This window comes from Balaenoptera ricei, chromosome 2 (assembly GCF_028023285.1).
Source record: "Balaenoptera ricei isolate mBalRic1 chromosome 2, mBalRic1.hap2, whole genome shotgun sequence".
NCBI classification, from domain to species: Eukaryota; Metazoa; Chordata; class Mammalia; order Artiodactyla; family Balaenopteridae; genus Balaenoptera; species Balaenoptera ricei.
The window spans coordinates 103,056,045-103,073,837 of record NC_082640.1 but is presented as its reverse complement, the minus strand read 5'-3'; the positions used below and the strand labels follow the sequence as shown (position 1 = coordinate 103,073,837).

General features: G+C 46.1%; 1 protein-coding gene across 2 annotated transcripts in view; it reads left to right on the top strand.

The window, feature by feature from the left end:
- The window catches only part of MAPKBP1 (mitogen-activated protein kinase binding protein 1), a 52,598-nt gene that overhangs the window by 12,062 nt on the left and 22,743 nt on the right, over window positions 1–17,793 (top strand). For both annotated transcript variants that reach the window (XM_059913539.1, XM_059913538.1), the window contains exon 3: window positions 11,769–11,860. In XM_059913539.1, coding sequence (XP_059769522.1) covers window positions 11,769–11,860 — 92 coding nt within the window. The remainder of the gene's footprint in view (window positions 1–11,768; window positions 11,861–17,793) is intronic.

The window sequence follows — 17,793 nt, the reverse complement described above, 5'->3', positions numbered from 1 at the left end:
GGAGAATTCTCTAGGAGGTTAAAGAATTTACTAAGTAAGATGCACCAAAGAATATTCACAAATATTTTTAAAGTATTAAAAATGGATTCAACAAATATACTATATTAAACATTGTGTGCTGTGCTATAAGCATAGAGTTGTATGAGATACAGCCTCTGCCTTACAGGAGATTATAGAGTAGCAGGAGAGATCAGACAGATCCTTAAAGAACTTCTGTACTACAAGGTACTAAGTAACACATGTCATGTGAATGATGAAAATTAAGTGCTGCTGTAAGAATACCAAGGAGGGAGGAGTCACTTCTGGCCAGGTTGATCATGGAAAGAATCATAGGGGATGTGATATTTGAGCTGGTTCTTGAAGGAAGGGTAGGGTTTCAGTATGGGATGGTGGAAGGGAAGGGCATTCCAGGCAGAAGAATATAAACAAAAGCCCCAGAGCTCCTTTCCAGAATAATGAGTAATCCAGATTGCCAAAAGCACATCATTCATATGGTGAGTAGAAGGAAATAGAATTAGAAGAATGATAGGGCCCATTGACAGATGGATGCTAGGTTAAGACATTTATAATTTATTTAGTTGGCATTAAGGAGCCATTGAAAGTTTTTGAGCAGGTGAGGGACATGATCATAGCTGTACTATGGAAAGATTATTCTAATGGGTTGCGGAGGGGAGGGCAGGGTCTACAGTAAGGAGCTTGATTAGAAAACCATTGCTGTATCCAGGAATATGGTGCCGAAGGCCTCAACCAGGGTGTTAGCGTTAGGAATGGAAAGGAAATGAGAATTTTATAGAGAATAACACATTGAAGAGACCTTCCTTCTTCTAGGAGAGTCTCATGGAACAAGTTGGCATGATTGCAGGGACACTGAGAGTCCTCTCCACTCCCCTTGTCCCAGAACACTCGTTCACTTTGCACACTTAGTCCAGATAAGGAACAGTTAGTATTCTCCCTGGTTACAAAGTTTGGAAACCAAGAGATTAAGAAAACTCAGGCATGTAGAGGTGGTGAATGAGGAAGAATTAGACCTTTCTTGATGATCAGATTTTTAGGTCATAAAGCTTTGTTTGTGGTTCTGGTCTTGGTATAGCAAGGACTGACCTTAGAGAGGAAAAAAATTTTTTTTTCCTTTATTCTGGTTGCTTAAATTGAGATGTCTCCTATCCTTGCCTTTCTGATAACTGGAAGAGAAAGAGAGGGTAGGAGTACCTGCTCTATACCAGGCACTGTGTTATTCAAGCTGCTGTTTGGACTTGGGTGCCCGCTGTTGGCTGTATTATAATTGAGTCCTTTGGCGAGAGGCCTCTCATTCGCTCCCTTCTGGTTTGAGGTCTGATGCCATCCTTACCTCTTCCTCCATCTGCACATGAAATCATAATCCCCTGCTTCTAACACTGTAATTTTAGTTGCCTTGGAAATGGGTGTCAGCTGCCTGTGTTGACTGTAGGTTCTAATGCCAGCTGGATGTGAGCATGCTCTGACCAGGTGGGGTACTCTGACATTGGAAGACCCTCTGTTACTCTTTTCTCTGCAACCATCTCTGTGAGGAGAGGTCAGAACACATTTTTAGACCCATTTAAGCTACTGATAAGACCTGCTACTTTTTAAAAAACATTAACGCTAGGAGGAGAGGACCCTGTTGCCCCTCTACTTCATCCTGTGCCCTTTGCCTTCTACCTTGGTTCTCAGACCTGTCCCTGATGCCTCCCTGATGGCATGGTGACTTCCCTTTGTTCTCTTTCAGAAACTGTAACATGCTGGTGGTTTTGGAGAACCTGAACTCCCTCCTTGGTCACCATGGTTTCTGGAACCAGACAGACCTAGGTTTGAATCCTGGTTCTTCCACTGACTATTTACTTGACTCCTTCATAACTAAAATGGAAATAATACTAGTCCTTCATAAAGTTGTCAAGAGTATTCAATGAGATGGTCTTACAAAGCGTTTAGCACAGTTCTTGGCGCAGAGTACACATTCAATAAATGGTATCTATTATGACTGTAGATCCTCTCTCTGCCCAAGACCTTTTGCACCCCATAGGTGTGGGTATTCTTGTAAGAATACTCAGAGCATTGTTTTCTCCCTAGTCCCAGGAGGGGTTGAAATTTGGAAATAAAAAGGCAAAATGCTTTAATTGAATAGTTCCCCACCTGATTAATCACTGGAACCACCTGGAGAGCTTTAATATGCAGATTCTTGAACCCCACTCCATAGCTGTTGATCAAGAATCTTGCAGAGGCAGGGGATGGGTATAGGGTGGGGACTGCTATCTGAAAAAAAAACTTGTTAAGCCCTCTGAGTGATTCTATTGATCAGCCGGAATTGGGAACCTCTGTTCTCCAGTCTCCAGGGGCTTATGCTAAAGGATCTCTAAGGTCACCTCTTCCCAAGCAGTGGCAGACTCATCTTCCTTAGAAGCTAAGGCTGTTTTAATCGCAGCACAGCAGAATTGGCTCAGCTCCAACAAATCTTGATCTCTAGTGAGGGAACTTGGTTTTTCTGTCATACTGGAAGTTGTTTCTGGGAGACTTCATGGTATAGAAAGTAGAACCATAAATCAGCCACAGAAACCAGGAGCAGAGTAGAGAGGCAAGGTCTGTTCTACAGTTTTGGAGTGGCCATTGTGTCTCTTCCTGCCTCTGACCAGATGGCACTTTGGTCTCTGAAGGAGCAGGAGTGAGTGAGCTTGGGCATGATACCCGCTTCCCCCTTCCCCCTCCCAGGGCTGGTCACTGGGTCTTTGCCCAGCTGGCTAAGTCTCTGCACAAAGCCTCCTGGCCTTGGCTTCCTCTGTGGCTTTTGCATAAGTGGCAATTCTCAGAATCTGGTGGAGAATCTGCTTTGTGAGATTAGAGTGTAGTGTGTGGGCAAGAGACAGGCATAGTTATTCTTAACCTGCAGGAAGGGAGGGAAAGGCAGAGAGGGCTCTGCCTCGGACAGGTCTGTGACATGCTTGTTTATAGAAATAGCAAGCCCATAGTTTGGCTGGAATGACTTATAACTCAGGTATTTATAACTTGTATTGAGTGGGATTAAGAAGTAGAGAAGGGGAGAAGGGGGAAGAAAGAAATTGGTGGCAACAAAACATGGCAACCAAAACAGAGATCAGCTTCCTCACAGTTGCTGGGGTTTCTTTACCAGTTTGAGGTCAGCTAAATCCTAGATGACCCTGGCCTTTTGTGGCTCTGGCCCCTTAGTTTTCTGTCTCGAGGGAGCAGCTGCTTTCTTGCCACTGCAGACTCCCTGTAGTAGTCCCTCGCACTAAGAAAGCAAGAACAGATTCGAATCGTGTATGCTGTGGGCTCAACAAGAAACCCTTCTCTGGCAGTGCTATTGTCTTGGCTCCACCCACTGGATCTCTCATTGGCTGGTGCCTCTCCTCTAGCCTGTGGGCTGGTCAGATCTAGGGACTGGAGAGACAGATACCAGAAGAGTTTAGAAGGCCTTGCTTGGAGTTCCTGAGATCATGTGTTTAGGGGGTTGGGACTGCTGGGGACCCTGTGCTATGTTGCAGATGGCTTTGGACTCTGGAGAGTCCATTTCTTGGCTTCTTCACTTCTTTTTAGCACTTACATTGACTACCCCATCCTTCTGGGAACTCTCCCCTTCACTGGCTTCCTGGTTCTCCTTCTCCCTTTCTAACTGCCTGAGCCCTCATCTTCTCCGTACTCTAAAAATAGCTACAGCCCCATTTCTGTCCTCAGCCTCACTCTCTCGTCCCTCTGTCTTCTCCTGCCTCATTGTACTCTCAGTGGTGGTTTTCACCTCCATGTGAATAATTCTTTTTTTAAAAAAATATTTTATTTATTTTTATTATTATTATTGTTTTGGCTGCATCAGGTCTTTTTGCGGCATGGGGGATCTTTCATTGTGGCGCGCAGGCTTCAGAGTGTGCGGGCTCCCTAGTTGTGGCACGCGGGCTCCCTAGTTATGGTGCGTGGGCTCCAGAGCACGTGGGCTCTGTCGTTGTGGCACGCAGGCTCTCAGGTTGTGGTGCGCAGGCTCAGTAGTTGCGGCACGCAGGCTTAGTTGCCCCACGGCATGTGGGGTCTTAGTTCCCCAACCAGGGGTTGAACCCATGTCCCCTGCATTGGAAGGTGGACTCTTAACCACTGGACCACCAGGGAAGTTCTGTGAATAATTCTTTTTCTTTCCATAGATTTTTAAGAATTTATTCATTTCATTATTTATTTTATTTTTGGCTGTGTTGGGTATTCATTTGCTGCACTCGGGCTTTTCTCTAGTTGCGGAGAGCGGGGGCTGCTGTTTGTTGTGGTGCGCGGGCTTCTCATTGCTGCGGCTTCTCTTGTCGCGGAGCACGGGCTCTAGGCGCGCGGGCTTCAGTAGTTGTGGCACGTGGGCTCAGTAGTTGTGGCACGTGGGCTCAGTAGTTGTGGCTCATGGGCTCTAGAGCGCAGGCTCAGTAGTGGTAGCGCCCTGGCTTAGTTGCTCTGCGGCATGTGGGATCTTCCCGGACCAGGGCTCGAGCCTGTGTCCCCTGCATTGGCAGGCGGATCGTTAACCACTGTGCCACCAGGGAAGCCCCCATGAATAATTCTTAAATATCTATTTCTAGTCCTCACCTCTCTCCCAAGCATCAATTCCATGTGTATGTTGCTAAGTTGAATGTTCTGTGGTTCCTACTAAATATTCCTGAAGCGCCTTAGATTCAACATGTCTAAAACCGACATCATCGGTTCCCATCCTTACACGCTTTGTCCAGACCCAGCTCCTCTTTCTGATCATGGCAACATTTCTTTTCATAGCACCACCTTGTTCCCTATCTCTGAAGTTCAAAATTTGAGTCTTCTGTCTTTTTCCTCCAGAGTTGTACAGTGCCCCGTCTTGCCAATTCTGTTTGCTTTGTCACTTTTTTCTTTGTCATTATTTCTTTTCTACTCTCACTATCTTCATGCTGGTCTAGATCCTTATTACCTCTCACCTGAACTGTTGTAATAGCCTCCTAATTGGGCTCCCTGCCTGTGCTATGTGTCTTTTATACATCATCACCAAACATAGCTTTGATTGTGCCCCTGGTTTGAAACCCTTCATTGGCTTCCCAGAGCCTCCAGTTGACCCCACTTAGTTTGGCAATCAAGGCCCTTCCTGGTCTGGTTATAGTCTACCTCTCCTGACCTAAGTCTCCTACAAAAGATCCTTGCTTTCACTGTTGCTCACCTACTCTGTTGTTTCCTTCTGTCGAACTCATTCATGCAACTTCTTCTACTGAGAATTCCTTTCTCTGTATTTCCATCTGTCAAAATCCTATCCTCACTGCAAGGACCAGGCCACATTCCATCTAGTCTTCCAGGAAAGCTTCATTGTTTCCCTTTCCTGATCCTGTTCAGAAATCATCTCTCTTCCTCCTTTTTGAGCACTTCGTATCTTTCTTATGACCCTCATCACGTACTGGATTACTTTGTAGTATGTCATTCATCTTCCCTAATGGATTTTGAGGACCCCCATAGCATCCCAGTGACTTTCAAACATTTTTGAGAACAACTCACATTAAGGAATACACTTTACATTGTGACCCAGGGCACACACACACACACACACACACACCCCTGAAATAAAGTTCCACGTTCCGTACTTACCATCACTACATGCCATGAGATCTATTTTTTGTTCTATTTTAGTTATTCATAACCCATTAAATCAATTTCAAATCCCATTAATAGGCTGCAATCTGCGTGTTGGAAAATACTGTTCTATCTAGTATGAATGAGTAGTCCCGTCTGTCGCCTCTGAGCCACCTGTTTTTTCCATCTACTTTAAAGAGAGCCAGAAGAGCTCTTAAACAGTTGGCTTTATTCTTTCCTTCTCTCTTGGGAATAGGCTATTATGAAGTTATCCCTTTATCTCATTACAGTGAGGGATGATTTTGCTTTCCTTCTTTCTCTTAGGAGGATACAGTACTGCCCTACCTAGTGCATGTTGGGAGGGGTGGGTATTCAAGCCTTCCTTTGCAGTGTGTCTGTAGTAATTCTGCCCTCCTGCAGCCTTGCTTCTGGGGAAAGATGACACTCTCTTTCAGGTTGGTGTAGGCTTTCCCCCATCTCAACACTCTCCACCTGTCCAAGGAAAGGCTGGGTCACAACTCGAGTATTCTCCCTGCTTCTAGGCTGTGTTGCAGATGTGGAGGAGATCACTGCAGAGTACAAAGTGGGTACCCTCTTCTTAATTCTGAGTTTTCATTGTGCATGATGTTCCTAGAACTGTGGATGTATCAGGCTGCCAGCTGCCTGTAGCAGTTGTGTCCCAACTCACCAGCCAGAATCATTTACCTGGACTGGTGTGTCTTTTGGGCTATATTTCATTGGCATTTGGGCCATGAGGATTTGGAACCGAAGTTCCTGTCAGAACTTGGGGCCCCATCCCTGACTTTGAGGACAGCTATTTTCTTATAGGGCCTCTTCCCTGCCTCATTTTCCTCAAATGATGCTTGAGGCCAGAACTCTCATACTAGTGGGCTTGCTTCCTTATGAAGAGAGATGCTGTAGTATAGAGGAGGGGCTAGGTTATTGGTTGCCAAGGTGTAGTCACAAAATCCCTGGGGTCCCCAAAACCCTTTTAGGTGATCTCTGCGATCCCCTCTTTTCCAATTACATATCCAAATGAGGCCAACTTTTTTTTTATCTTCACCTAGAATAACATATCACAACAGATTGAATGCAGATGCAGTTATGAGAATCCAGCCGTTTTCTGTTAAGCCAGACATTAAAGAGATTTGCGAAAATGTTAAACAGTGCCACTCTTCTCACTAAATTTGTTTGGTTTTGTTTTGGAAACTAGAGTTACTTTTAATAAAAGTGTTAACATGTAATGGATTTATTCTTAGTTTTGAATGAATTACATTTATTTAAGTATTTCCATTGTAATTTCTAACATAGTAAATATTGACAGATATAACTTGTATAAATGAAAGCTCTTTGAGGTCCTTGATAAATTCTAACAGTGTTAAGAAACCAAAGAGTGTAAGAGACCAAAAAGTGTGAAAATTGCTGGGCTAGGTCATGCTGTGGTAACAAATCACCTCAACAACTCCATGACTTAACGGATAGTTTATTTCTTGCTCATACTTTTGTTGCAGTGTGGGTCAGTGCGGGCGCTCCGTTCATCAGAGTTACTCAGGGACCCAGGCTGAGGGAGCCCTATCTCATCACCTGCTGCCACACTTAGCAGTCAGGAGAAGGGATGTGTGCAGTGGTCCTTGAAGACTTCTGCTGGAAGCAGCGTGTCAGAGCATCATAAACATGTGCAGCCTTATAAGCTCTTAAGTGAGAAACCTAAATCAAATAAAAACACAGATTCTTGAGCTCTCTGTACCCCTTCCCCTCACATTGCTGGGTCAACGAGTGTCAACGAAGTGGCTTTGGGATAAAGAGAAGTCAGGGATGTGAACTATAGAAGGATGTTGCTCATGAGGTGCTGAGCCCCACACCACATCCTGGACCATATTTTTTCTCTCTTTTAAACGTTTACTGTGCAATATTTAAGGCATACAGTAAAGACATGTGGAATAATAGAGTGAACCATTGTGTGCCCACCATCAGCTTAAGAAACAAAATGTTACCTGTACCATTAACCTCCCTTTATGCTTGTCCTCATCTGGACGTGGTCCTTCTGTCACAACCAGTTTTATTTCATTTTATTATTATTATTTTTGGCCACATGGCTTGAGAGATCTTAGTTCCCTGACCAGGGATTGAACCCGGGCCACGGCAGTGAAAACGCCTAACCTCTGGACCTAAGAGTCCTAACCACTGAGCCGCCAGGGAACTCCCACACAACCAGTTTTAGATACTTTGTAGAGAGCAACTTTACTGGCCTGAAATACCCCAGTTTTCTTGTGCTTCCCATCTCTGTCCTTTCACTGTTCCTGAAGCCTCTGCCATGCATTCATTTATTCATCAAATATTTATCAAGTGCCCATTTTGTGCCAGGCACTGTTTAAAGTGCTAGGGATGCATCAGTGAGGGGTAACAACTTAGGCCTTGCCCTCGAGGAGCTCATATTCTGGTAGAGGAGATAGTAAGTATGTGGACAAAGATATAATCAATGTTGGGTCACTATCTGACTCTAAGTATAATGAAGAAGAATAAAGCAGGATAAGTTGGGTATAGAGTGATAGCAGTAAAGCCAGTCTGGAAAGCCTTCCCTGTGGAGAAGACCTTTGAGCAAAGACCTGAGTGAATTAGCTGTGTGAGTAGTTGAGGCAAGGGAGTTTTAGTGGAAGGAATAAAAAGCATACGCAGAGGACCTGAGGCTAGAATCTACTTGAGGTGCTTCAGGCGCCAGGGTGGTTGAGGTGGAGGTAAGTGAGGGAGAAGTGTAGGAAACGAGGTCAGAGAGGCAGCCAGAGGCCAGGTGACTTAGGGCCTTCTAAACCGGGGTGAAGAATCTGGATGGGGAGCCATTGGAGACTTTTGAGCAGCATAATGACATGATCTCCTATATTTCTTGAAAGAATCACTGTGGCCTGCCATGTTAAGAAAAAGAAAAGACTATAGGAAACAAGGCCTGAAGCAGAGGGAACACATGGGAGTTACAGCCATAGTCCGAGGCAGAGATAAAAGTTGCTTGAGCTTAGCGGTGCATTGGTAAATGTTTACATGCTCTCTGAGGGGGAAGAAGGGCCCTGATTTGTAACGTTGTCTGATTTCATGGCATAAGTGCTCCCGCCATGGTGATTTCAAGCTACCAATGTGCTCTCGTTGAATGTGGAGCTGGGAAAAGAGGTGCACAGTCAGCTCTCCTGAGCCAGCGTGAGCCAGCTACAGCACACCGCTACTTGAACTTGGGCACTTTTAGCCCGGGGTGGGTTTGCAAGGGGGTGTCCAGGTTTGTATCCATTTCTTAGGGTAGATGGAGGCTGTACCACCTTTTTGGAAAGAAGGAATATGGAGAGGGTTATGAAAGGGAGAGAGTCAGTTTATAAAGTCCATCGTGCAGGAGCCTTGCAGGACAAGCCTAGACATTGGAGGCCTTGCAGGAGCTCTGGACTCTCAGATCCTTTGAACGTGGAGCTCAGCCCCAAACCTCCCTGCAAACAGGAAGCTGGTTTGAGTTAGAACATAAAATAAAACCCAGCTGATGCCCCTGAATGTTTTTCCCCTGCTCTTCCCCCTCCACAGAGTCAAAGGAAACTGCCTTTTTTTCCCTTGGATAGCTGCTCAGAAATCCAGAGGAAGCCCAAAACCGTAAATCCTTTGAAAATCATCCAAGTTTTGAGCCCAGGCAAACTCCTGTCCGTGGGGTTTCCTAGCCCGGATGTCTGCTCCACTGTGGAGAGTCCTAGGAGGAAAGTGACAGAACACAAAGATGCCAGGGACCAGAGATGAATCCCATGCCCAGCGGGGAGAGATGGTCCTTAGCAGGGTTTCTCAAACTGCAGCTTCCAGGCCACTTGTAGGTCATGAAGTCAATAAAGTGGACCATGATCAGAATTATTTTTTTAATGAAATAGAATATAATAGAAATTGGAGTTTATCACATGCAATGAGAGTACGTATTTGTCTGTGAAACTTTTATTTCAGTTTTATGAGCATGTATGTTTATACTGGATCAAGATATAAAATGTGTCTCTTACATGGGCTGTGGTCAAAAACGTTTGATAAACACTGGTCTTTCGGGTCTGCGTAACTCACATCTCCTTCCTGCTTTAGATTGCTGTTGAAAACTCCAAGTTAGTTCCAGAATTAATTCTCTGTGGAACTGGATCATCTACCCACAGAACACCTACCCAAATTCCTGTCAGAGAGAAGGCAAACTGAGAACCCACAGACTAGTCTGATTCTTTGGGACCAAAGCTGAAGCATAAGGGAGGGATTGATGCAAATATGAATCCAGAGGATTTGCCTGAAATCAGATTAGCTTGAAGAGAATAGGAGTTGAGTTGGCCTTTTAGCTCAGTGCTTGCTTTGGTGACCTTTCTCATCTATGTGAGTAATGCTGGCCTCAGGCTCCTCTTTCTCTCTTCTCTGCAGTAGGCAGTTGGTGCAGCAGGAATGTTCCTGAGTACCCCTCCCTCGGGGATAGCCAGAGGCACAGTGCCAGGATAGGGTGTGGTGCCCTGAACTGAGTATCTCCCGGACTTCCCCAGGGTTATTTTGTGCTCTCCAGTTAGTGTGCAGTGCTCAGCCCTTTCAGAAAGGTGACTGGGTGCCGGAGAAGGGGGAGGGGGTCATTAAGCTGAGAAAAAGTGAGGAAAGAGGCATAAGTTAGGGCAGAATATCAAGAATGTATAGAGTAAGGCTAAAGTTAGTTTAGCCCCCCCGCTAGGTTTAGTGCCTCAGAAAGGCCCAAGGGTAGCTGGCACGTTTGGTGCTTGCCAGGTGGTTGTGGGTAGGTGTGGTGCCCTTGAACTAAACTGCCTCTGTCAGTGAGTAGACACATGTTGGAATTCCTGGTCCACGTCCCCAAGAAGCACAGAAGACTCTTGGGGACCTTCCAGGGTAATAGCTTTAACTACAACATCCCAGGGGACTTATTTTGGTCTCTGGCCACCTCAGGGCATTTCTTTCCAACCTAATTCAAACTAAAATGGTCCTTGGAGATAAGAATTTAAACAGGCCCTCTAGGAGCACTTGGAATTCTCCAGTTGGGAGAGTAAGAGAGAAGGAGAGATCCTAAAACTACTGTAATTGACTCTGGGCTTCCCCTCTCTAGATACTGGCCTGGGCTAGGAGCAGACCACAGTGCCGCTGATACGAACACCCCTGAAGGGTTTCTGGTTCACATCGCCCTCTTAAGGCCCCCAACACTCTCTTAGCAGAGTACACTCTAGCCTGTTTACATGGCCATTCTGCATTCAGAAGCCCCTCTGTCTGAGCCAACGAGGACCGAGGACATCCCTGAGGAGGGCCAGCGCAGGCAGTCCGGACAGTGCTAGAGGAGACTCGACCTGGAGTGACATGCAAGACGTTTTGTAGCAGTGGGTGAGGAAGTGACGAGGTTACAGGGCAGTCTGAATCTTACATGGGATCATCTAGCAGAAAGATCAGGGAACTAATTTGAGATTAGTCCGGTGTGTTCCAGGGCCTGCACACAGTGTGGGGTAACAACAGTGATGAAGAGAGTGATGGTGAATGTCTCCCATGGCCATGTCCTCTCAGAATCTCTGAGCACTTTTACGTATGTTTCCCTTTCATCTCTGTGGGAGTTGTGGCTTAATAATAATTAGAGTACTCTGAGCGTCTGTGCTTTGCAAAACACGGCATTAAGCCATGTCTCTGCCTCCTAGGCTTGGAGTCTGTTTGAACTGGCAGACATCTGATGGAGGGGAAGAGTGTGATGGAATGCACAGATCAGGGATATTATGAGTCACCTAATTGATACCTAACATTCTTCTGGCTCTTGGAGATCAGAGTGGCCTTTGTTTCATGCCTGCCAAGGTACGAAGATCAGTGACCTCTCCTGAGTCTCATAGACCCAAGAGGCCAGTCTGGGGACCCAAGACTTTATCTTGTAAATGGAGCCTTCCTGGATTGGGAGAGTTCTTGTCCCTCTGTGGCCATGAGCTGAGTTTTAACCACTTCATTTTCTTTTCCATGGGCCTAGCAGTTTGATCACTGTTAAAAGCTGGCGATGTACACTGGCTTTTTCCCATGTGATCAGGGGGCCTATGGCCAGATCAGGACCTGGATAAGTCAGAAGACAGGACCATCAGGAAACAGTCAGCGTGGAAGAAGGTCCTGGCTACCTTCAACTCCTCCTTCCCAACCCCACTCCATCCATAATATAACACTTCTCTGTCTTGCTCCAACAGGTGACCTTGGAGAAGGTGCTTGGAATAACAGTGTCTGGAGGCAGAGGACTTGCCTGTGACCCCCGATCGGGTTTAGTTGCCTACCCCGCTGGGTAAGTGTCTTGGAAGTGGTCTTATTGCATGGAAGTTTATAGCTATGCTAAACCAGTTGGAGTGGGCAGGGGTTTTCTGGTATCTTCTGGGAGATACATCCAGGTTAATGTTTTGGTGCCATTTTTCTAAATGAGATACGGGGCCACATAAAGGCTCTTTGTTGACTGTTGTCTTTGTTGCCATCCTGTCCTGCTTTTTTGGCCACCCACACCCACCCACGCATACAGATTCACACTTTGTATTCACACAGCTCCCAACACCATCTTCAATATCTTTAATATCTACCTTTTAGTCATTTTTATTTTATTTTTTAAAATTAAAAGAAAAATTTATTTTATATTGGAATATAGTCGATTTACAATGTTGTGTTAGTTTCAGGTGTACAGCAAAGTGATTTAGTTATACATATATCTATTCTTTTTCAGATTCTTTCCCCATATAAGTTATTACAGTGTATTGAGTAGAGTTCCCTGTGCTATACAGTAGGTCCTTGTTGATTATCTATTTTATATATAGTAGTGTTCGTATGTTAATCCCAACCTCCTAATCTATTCCTCCCCCACTTTTCCCCTTTGGTAACCGTAAGTTGGTTTTCTAAGTCTGTGAGTCTGTTTCTGCTTTGTAAACAAGTTCATTTGTATCGTTTTTTAGATTCCACGTATAAGTCATGTCATATGATATTTGTCTTTCTCTGTCTGACTTATTTCACTTAGTATAATAATCTCTAGGTCCATCCATGTTGCTGCAAATGGCATTATTTCATTCTTTTTAATGGCTATGTAATATTCCATTGTATATATGCACACAGCTCCCAACACCATCTTCAATATCTTTAATATCTACCTTTTATTTGTTTTTAAAAACAGCTTTATTGAGATGTAAGTCACATACCGTACAATTCACCCATTTAGTATGCACAATTCAGGGACTTCCCTGGTGGTCCAGTGGTTAAGACTTCGCCTACCAATGCAGGGGGTACGGGTTTGATACCTGGTCGGGGAGCTAAGATCCCACGTGCCTCATGGCCAAAAAACCAAAACATAAAAAAAAAGAAGCAATACTGTAATATGTACAATTCAGTGGTTTTTAGTGTATCCACAGAGTTGTGCAGCCATCACTACAGTCAATTTTAGAACATTTTCATCACCCCAAAAGGAAACCCTACACCCATTAACAGTCACTCTCTGTTTCCCCCCAAGGCTGCCAGCTTTTAGGCAGCCACTAATCTATTTTCTGTCTCTATATATTTGCCTGTTCTGAACATTTTATATAAATGGAATCATATTTTTTGTGAGTGGCTTTTTTCACTTAGCATAGTGTTTTCAAGGTTCATACATGTCGTACTGGGTATCAGTACTTCATTCCTTTTTATGACCGAGTAACATTCCATTGTATGGATATACCACATTTTCTCTGTTAATCAGTTGATGGGCATTCAGGTTGTTTCCACTTTTTGGCTGTTATGAATAATGCTTCTCAGAACATTTGACTACTCTTATCACGTTAAGAGGTGTCAGTGCCATGGAAGAGAGGAAGGGTTCCAGCGCTGGTGTTCTTCTTTCCCTTGCAGCCTTTTCACTCCTCTGCTCCTACTGATGAGAAACCCCCAACCATAGCTGCTTGAAGCTTCTGCAGAAGTGTTTCTTTTGGAGGCTTGGGGCTTTTCCTGCTTCTGGTTCTCTCTCTCTCTCTCTGTTCTCTCTGGTTCCCTGTTCCTTGCTGCTGGGCACAGGGACGTGAAAATGGGAAGGCCACTGCTCTGCCTCTTTCCCCACCATCAACTTGGGAATGCCGAGTTCCCTAGTGTGATTTTCACAGCAACTCCTGTAGTTTTTGTATCAGATATATGATTTCTTTTTAGTTTTATCATCCCTACCTTTATCAAGAACGTTTTCTGTGTCAGGCACTTTGTTAACCATTTACAGGAATTATTTTATTTAATACTCAGAGCAACCCTATGAGGTTGGAGCTGTTTTCATCCCATATTTTAGAGGAGGGAAACTAAGATTCAAAGAGGGTAAGCAGTTTGCTCTTGGTCACACAGCTAGCACGTGTCTGTATTGGGACTCCAACCCAAGGAGTCTGACTGCAGAGCTCTTACTCTAAAATGGCACGAGGTGGAGGGAGACCAGACTTGCTGCTTATTTTTAAAAGCTGCTTTCCCCTAAGCTGTTTACCTGCTCTTCGAATGAGAAGAGCCAATTTATGGGCAGCTCAGTCTATGCCAGGGACCCTTCTGCCCCTAGGTTCTGGGGGTCTGTCTCTTCTGAGTGGCCCTTTGGCATTTGACGTCTGTGGTAGGGGACTGTGGGAGCTGCACTGACTTTACCCTGCAGAGGCTGAGCTGGCCTCCTTCTCCCCCTCCAGAAGCAAGTTGATGAATGATCTCTATTGCTGGATACCCTGTGCAGTCTGCCTCCGGGGAATTCCACTCATGCCTGCCTCGGCCCTGGGAAAGCCAGGTTCCTTCTTGTTGGAGGTGGGACTGGGGCTGGATGTGGGACGGGCCGGAAAGGCCTGGGCTGCTGCTCTGTGCGTGCTGAGTCCTGTGTCCCTGCTCTGGGGAGTGTGGAGCCCTGGTCCCTCTCTTCCCCATCCGCCCCAGACCCCAGGCCGGGCGCCTTTAAGGGTGTGTGCTTCTGTTTTTGGGCAGGTCCCAGCCTGGCGTTTGTGCCTTGGGGGTCATTATCCTTCCAGGTGGTGTACGGAAGCTTCCCTGCTGTCACCTCTAGTAGGTTTCCTGAATGTGTTTGGCTTGGGCCAGCCCTGGGCAGTGCCCTGATCCACTTCCTGACCTTTTGATTTCCTAGAACTTGGAGTTCTCTCTTTGCAAATGGCCCTTTTCTGAGTGTTTTAGTTTTGCTCTGTGCTAGAGCTCCCTGATGTGCTTCTGCGGTATCTGGGGGCCACCAAAGTCTGTGTGAGCGAAGCAGGCTCTTTCCCTCCCCTCTGTCTTCCTTCTCTTCCTATCTGGTGATCCCAACCCCACCGCCCATCCCCCACTCTCTAGTTCCTACTTCGCTTGTTGCTCTAGGAGCAGTTCAGGTATCCTAGAAACAAGAAGAGAAACAAAGCTCAGAAAATTCTCCCAGAGGCCTAGAGGCAAATATCAAACCAAAACAAAGTTTTCTGAAAGGAAATGAAACAGCTCAGGGAGGGTGGGGGTGGAGGAGGATGTGTGTCAGGCAGAGGTGGGTTGAAGTCTCTGGGTAGAGACCCCCTCGGTTTTAGCACCCCCTGCATTTCTTCTCCAGAGCTCTCCCTTTGCTGTTGTTTTCCCACAGGAAGCCCACCCTCACCTGTCGCATTTTAAGCCCACTGCCCCAGGAGGCCAAGCTGGTCCCCAGATAGCTTTGAGGCACTCAGTTTAGTTGAACACCCATAATTGACTTGGGCCCCTTCCCTGGCTGGCTCGGTAGCAGGTTCAGGGCCTTTAGAGTCCAGCACAGCCCCTGTTGCCACTGTGGAGTCAGTCAGTTTGGAGAATGGGTTTCTCTTGACCCCTAATGCCAGGGTGCAGGGCCTGGCCTGAGTGCAGAGCCTCTGTGCAGAGCAGCTACTGGCGTGAGAGGTGCCCTATGCAACAGCCAAGAGGAGACCTCTTGGTGGTTTAAGCAGGGAGGAGGAGGTGAAACCCAGCTCTCCTGAGAAGGCCCTCCATTTACTCAGCGCATATTGGAATTTATGCTGAGATCCAGCTTCAAAGCTTTGGACTGCACGTGAAAGCACAGAGTCTCCTCCTGGACTGTGTTCTAGTGGCATCTGAGCTGAAGGAGCATACAGCTCCCTTCTTCCTCTCTGTGGTAAGCACTGTGGGTGGGGGGTGGGGGGGTTGCCGGGGAGTACGTGGAGTGGTGGAGAGGTCCGGTGGACCTAAGGGAAGAGGATGCTTGCACTTGGTGCCCTGATGGCTGTGAATCACATGCAAGGGTACTCACAGGCACCAGTCCCCTCAGTGCCTTTTCTCCTGCTTTCCCTACAGATCTCACACCTAAAAGTGGGGCCCTGTAGTTCTTCCCAAGACAGCTTGTTCATCGATACAGTCATTCATTTGTTCAGCAGATACTTGTTGAAAATATACTTTGGACCAGGCACTGTTCCAGCCGCAGATTCTATATATACAGCAGTGAATAAGACAGTGTCACTGCCTCTGTGGAGTTTAAGGAGGGGCAAGCAGACAGTAAGCATGTGAACAAATAAATGAGCAAGGTGATATCAGAGAGTGGTAAGTGTTCTGAAGAAGTAAACCGGGGTGATGGAAAAGGAGAGAAAGTGAATACCTGGGAGCGGGGTGGGGTGGGGCTACTTTAAGACTGGCTGGTCAGGGCTCAGTGGGAGGTAACATTTGAGCTGGTGTCTGAGTGACAAAGAGGAATCTATGTGTGAAGATCTGCGCTTCCAGGTGGAGGAGACCTCAACTACAAAGGTCCCAAAGAAAGGAGGAATCAATTCACTTGTTTGAGTAGCTAAACAGCAGCCATGGTGGCTAGACCATAGTGAGTGAGAGAAAGGGGGCTCAGACACTGCTTTTGGACCTGGCTTGTGAGTCTTGCAGCTCACAGACATCTACCTCTTGTCCCAGAAGGGAATATGTTCAGAGTCCTCTGGACAGAGAGAGGTGTACTGGTAGCTCTACACCAGTGACCACGTTATTCACTGGGTTATTACTGCCAAGTCTTTTCTCATGCCTTTGATGGGGGGGAGGGGTGTGTGTGTCTCATAGAGCATCCCAGAAACAGAGATGCCAGTGGGTCTCATGGGCTGGCCTAAGAGGGTTACTTATTTGGAAGGCATTGGGTTCCATGTGGGTCCTGAAGAGGACCACAACCAAGGATGCCCTAGGAAACGTCCTAGACTCATTATCTCTTAGAATAAAGCTGTAAGATTTCCCCTTTGGGAGTGAATCTGGAGGGACAGTTGGTAATTCCACACCTGGAGGAGGACCCTAATGAGTCACTAGTATCCTGCAAGTCCTATATGGGATACCGTAGTTGGGGTTCCTGTTGCAACTGCTGAACCCCTCGATAGCCCTTTCCTTGTTATTGGTGCCCCAGAGAACCCTTCAAGAAGATGGCTAGGAGCATCCTGCTGGTTACTTTGCATATTATTTTTTTCAGTTCTCACAACAATTCTGAGGCATAGATACTATTATTCCTGCTTTATAGATGAGGAAACTGAGGTTCAGAGAAGTTAAGGAATATGCCCAAGATCACACAGTACGTTAGCAGACAGGTCTGCCTGACCCCAGTTTTCTTATTCTTTCTATCATCACAGTGTCCTCGAGCATCAGTGAGTCCTAGAAGTCTAAGGTTGGACAGAACTGTGGACCTGCCGTGGGGCCTGCTACTCAGGAGGTTCCTTGGGAGTTAGGGCTTTGAGATCTGGTAGCTAATGATTTAAAGATTTATTCACAAATATGTATTGAGTGCCAATTTTCTAGGCCTTTGGGATGTAACAGTAAACAAAATAAACAAACACTACTGTCACAGAGCTGGCAGTCTTAGTGATGAATATAGATCTTCTCCCCTCCCCCAAAGTAAATTATATGGAATATTATAGATTGATGTGTGCTTTGGAGAAAGTATAAGCAAGAAGCAGTGAAAGGGGATAGAGAATGTGGGGGTGTGGGGTTATAATGTTAAGTAGGCGTACAGGGTGATGTATGAGCAAGGCTTGAAGGACCTTTGGTGTGCCTCTGTGAGTCACCTTCTGATTTTTCTTGGTCTGAAAGAGGAAATTCTAAGGTGCAGGGTCCCTGCTCAGACCTTCTGTGTCCTGCTCCCTGTGTGTGTTTCTGCATTCTTTGCTCATCCCAGGGTTCATTTGCTTCTGCCTTCTGGAGGATGGAGAGTCATAGGAGGTGGATCCTGTGGGAATGCTGGGCTCTTGGTGATGAAAGCAGGCCTGGACCTGTCCAGGGACGGGGGCTGTT